Raw genomic sequence first — 4,799 nt, 5'->3', positions numbered from 1 at the left:
TCATGATCTCTGACTGCCGACTGATCATGACCATGAGATAGATTTGAGTGATCTAATGTACTTGCATGATGAATTGAATAAGTATTTTTTGATTTTCCAGCATTCTTTCGAAATGAAACGGCTGGGGTTGAGATACTTCGCAACAAAGGTGATTTATCCGTAGAGTATAATTTTGATCCATTCTCAGATTTTTGTGTAATGGACATTCCAGTGAGTTCACCTGTTGAATTCGCTGAAAAAACCCGGAACTTTTATTTAAAGCAATGACTCATTATAATTATCACAGTGTTGTTACTCATATTTATTCAAATTTACAATATTTACATCCTTTTAAAGACCGAGAAATGTAAAATTCACAAGTTGAATCAACGAACGCACTTCTTGACTTCCCAAAAATAAAACCATTTAAAAATAACTGCAAACCTTCCAGAAAATCATTGTTTTGTTCAAAGTAAAATTAGAATTGTAACATACCTTGTATACGAAATTACGGTTTATTCAAGTAGGTACGATTTTTACTTTTTTGAACGAAATTTTCGGTTATCTCATTTGTAATAATTTTTCATCAACAACTATTTTTACTAATGACATTGTAGACTTAAAAAAAAGAAAAAAACTAGTAAAGTCAAAATTGAATCTGAGTTATGAATGCCCATTGACAGCTACGAACGATTTGAACTACTACTGTAGTATTTGAACTACTACCACTGGCGAACTACTATTTTAACAGAATGTGACTAGTGCACCGTTTGGAGTTATTTAAATAATCGTTATACATTTGTACTATCTTTAAGGACTGTATATTTTACGCAGGTATTCAGTGCTGTATGTGAGATTCAAAAAGAACGATACGTAATTTATTCGAAATATTACAACGAGACTCCTGTAGGCTCATATTCAGTACACATACAATTTTTGTATTATAAAGAGCCTGTTTAATAAACAAACAAAAACTTTTCTCGCCAGTTTTCTGGGTGAACTTGACGAGATAAAATGAGAAGATGAAATACAAATCAACCCTTTTAATCACAAACCACTGCCAAACTACAAAATGAGCAAAAGAAGAAGACAGAGGTGGAAGTAAAACACTAAACACCAAGGAAACGATTAGCCTTAGCTGTTTTCGCCTGGGTATTAAACAAGGGGAACAAAATACGTTATTTTGTCGAAACTGGGTAATGGCCTAGAAGCCAAACCCAAACCAAGAAGAAGAAAGAGAAGTTGCATAGGTTACAGTGATGTTACGTGCAGTACAATTGTACTGAATCTAGTACAATCGAACTAAATGCAGTACGGCAGTACCTCTTTCGCCATTTTAGTACAATTTTGCTTTCTTTTTCTAAAAAATAAAATTTTTATTCGACATTTGACAGACAGACAGACAATAGTCTCGAGTTATGAATTAATATGCAGATGATGTATCGCAGTCCAGCATACGTATTTTATATCGCTGTATTTCATTCTGTCGATACTTTGTCAAACACACGATCTCGACAACAGACCCCATGGGCCATGACCCATGAACATAATAAAATGATGTTTTGTTGACACTGTCAACAGTATCAAGTGTCAACTTAACAGCGTTGAGGGTTTTTGTCTTTCATTCACTTTTGCCTGGCATAATTTGTGCAATATCTCCATTTTATTTTTTGATTATGCACTGGTTCTGGATGCCTTATTTTCAGATCATGTGAAAAATAAATTATGCAAGAAAAAGGACGATTTGAAAAAAGTGTTATGTACATGTTTTGATATGAAAATTCCACCCACCCCTGTATTATGATTCATATATTCATAATATGATCATAAATTCACAGAACACTTATATTATTATGATGTTCCATGATATTACATAGTGCAGTACAATTAAACGTAATTTAGTACAATTTTCATTTTTGTATTGGCACAATTTTTCGTTCCCGAAAAACATCACTGATAGGTTATATTTTGTTACTAATTACACAGTATATAAGTAAACTATTTACTTATGTATGGTGCTATTTATATATTTTTTAGGACAATTTTTTGAAAATAATAAAATAAAATGGGTAGTCCTGAGCTCGAAAGGAATAACAGTTTTGAATCTGACTGTTGTAGAAATTACAAAGGCCTTCAAGTCCTGCATTCGAATGATCAAATCAAAGAACTCCAAACTATATTAAGGGACAGGTGAGTTTCATATCTTCCCAATATAAATAATTTGAAAAACGCCTTTCAGGAATACCTCACGAAGCGACTTCAAATTTTATGCCGATCGTCTTATTCGCCTAGTCATTGAAGACAGTCTGAACCAGCTTCCGTTTACGGACTGCAAAGTTGTTACTCCCACCGGAGCTACTTATGACGGACTCAAATACAAATCGGGGAACTGTGGGGTATCTATTGTGAGGTCTGGTGAGTCCATGGAACAGGGTCTTAGAGATTGCTGCAGAAGTATAAGAATAGGGAAAATTTTAGTCGAGTCTGATGCTGACACTCACGAAGCACGTGTTGTTTATGCAAGGTTTCCTGAAGATATATCACAGAGAAATGTAAGTTCACATATTGGTTGGAATGATACAGAATCATTTTGGTGTATAATATTTCTGTAGTAACAGGGTTACTCCAGGTTACTAGAATTAGCTGTCTCAACACGGTTAAGGAATTTTCGTTTGGTATTTTACTTAGTTTTCCATTTTAGGTATTATTGATGTATCCCATAATGTCGACTGGAAATACTGTTAGTAAGGCAGTGCATGTTTTGAAAGAGCACGGAGTCAATGAAGAATGTATAATACTGAGTAATTTGTTCTGTACTCCCCAGGCTGTACAGACTGTCTTGGATTCGTACCCAAGAGTAAGTATTTGAGTTGAAAAAGTGCTAAATTATTTCAAGAAACCAACAAATATTCAATTAGTTCGAAAGATAACTTACATATTCCCGAAGAACTGAAAAAATGGATTTTCAACTGAACTTTTGAGACATGATAAGCATGAATCAATAATTATGTCTTGGGCAAAGTTTGTTCTTTGGTATGTTGAATATTTCATTATAATTTTTTCTTTCAGATGAAAATCCTCACTTCAGAAGTACATCCTGTGGCTCCCAATCACTTTGGGCAAAATATTTTGGTACCGACTGAGAACAATTTATATAAGCCAAAATGTTGATTTTAGAAAATATTTCTTTGTGTTTTTGATGGACTGAAGTGAAACAATTTTGTAAATGAAATGAAATGAAATGAAATTCCTACAATAGTTCTATTGTAGGAATTTCAACCTGTAAAAATTTTTCAGTTGAGCAGATTGTTAATAAATATATCTTTATTTAAAACTACATTATTCCCCTATTGCTAACATATTTGGGTTTTTTATGAAGATGTTGTTGTGTTATTTGGTAATACTGAAAACACCACAAACAGAAACTACAAATATCACTTTATGAAATTTTTTTCTCGTATGGGACAAACTATATTTCATTTTTGAGAATCTTGTGGACTTTGTATAAAACAGCACAAATCCTACCATTAGACAGCTTGATGTTTGTTAATGTTTTCAAAGTTTATAAAGGAAATTCAAAAAAATTATATCAAATATGCTTTATTGTCTAATGAGAAATTTTTATTGACAAAGCTTTGGTAAACAAACATTGCTTTTTTGAAGAAGAAAAGAAAACATAGTCAAGTACATGAAATCACAGAGTATCTGCTAGTAGATTAATAAAAATATATAGAGTCCTACCATGAATATTATAAATTTTAAATGTTTCATTTTCTAAAAAATATTTGTTGCATACAAAATAAACCAAATAACGTACCTACAGCTTGTCAAATGTAGGAAGAGCTCTGTTAATTGCAATATTTAGGGAACCCGCAGGTAATGAGAAATGTCTCTACCTAGATTTGACAACCTGTAAACGCATATATAAACAAAAAATCTGCTCCTGTTTCTGTTCGTTTTGTTCCAGTTCTATTCGTTTTGTTTCAGTTTCTGTTCCAGTTTCTGTTCGTTTTGTTCCAGTTTCTGTTCGTTTTGTTTCAGTTTATGTTCGTTTTGTTCCAGTTTTTGTTCGTTTTGTTCCAGTTTCTGTATTATTCTCCCGTTATTGTCCTGACGAAGGTAATAAATTTACCGAAAGCTTGACAGATAACAAAGAGTCTTCTTTGTAACAGTCCTACCAATCTGACTGCAACCCCACAAAATACTTTGATTTACATTAAAGCCAGTTACAGATTCTTCTATATATATCCTCATATATATCCTTATCATATCCAAGTGATCATCTTCAAGAGGAAGATGGTCACTTGGATCCAAGTGACCATCTTCCTCTTGAAGATGACCACTTGGTGATCGAAACACGTGTCGGGGTGTTAAAATAACTGTTTAGTGTTGGGGAAAAAACTCCAGTAATATTATTTATATGTCTGTTGATGCGGTACGGGTTCTGTTATTATATGAGTATTTGTATTAGATAATGCTCTGTAGATATACTCTGCTAAATTTCTTTGTATTGTGTGATGAAGTAATTTTTTGTGAAATTTTTAGCATTTTTTATAGTTGTATTAATTAGTGTTTGGTTATTAGCATTGGATTCAATAAATGACTGCATGTATTATCTGTTGTTCTTTTTTTAAACTGTAGATATCCTAGAAGATAGTTTAGTACATTGCTCATTGAAATCAAATTTTGTTTTTATTCCTGTATTAAAACTAATCCTATTTGATTTTATTTTTGAACCTTCCCTCCGCTACTGGTATCTTTTTCAGTTGAAGTTCCTACACTGTGCTGTGTACCAGAACAGATTGTATTTTTTGTGTTTT

General features: G+C 32.5%; 1 protein-coding gene across 1 annotated transcript; it reads left to right on the top strand.

Annotated features, from left to right (window-relative positions):
• The first annotated feature begins 1,939 nt into the window (after positions 1-1,939).
• Positions 1,940-3,316, top strand: kri (uracil phosphoribosyltransferase krishah). Its single transcript, XM_023162045.2, is given in 5 exon segments — positions 1,940-2,169; positions 2,219-2,531; positions 2,681-2,836; positions 3,049-3,097; positions 3,100-3,316. Coding segments are annotated over 5 exon segments (666 nt in total). The 5' UTR covers positions 1,940-2,044; the 3' UTR covers positions 3,123-3,316.
• The last annotated feature ends 1,483 nt before the right edge of the window (positions 3,317-4,799 follow it).

This window comes from Leptinotarsa decemlineata, unplaced genomic scaffold (genome assembly GCF_025532065.1).
Source record: "Leptinotarsa decemlineata unplaced genomic scaffold, Ldec_3_MD MMD2_tig00000882_RagTag_RagTag, whole genome shotgun sequence".
NCBI lineage: Eukaryota > Metazoa > Arthropoda > Insecta > Coleoptera > Chrysomelidae > Leptinotarsa > Leptinotarsa decemlineata.
The sequence above is the reverse complement of the archived record's forward strand: the minus strand, read 5'-3'. Positions and strand labels throughout refer to the sequence as shown.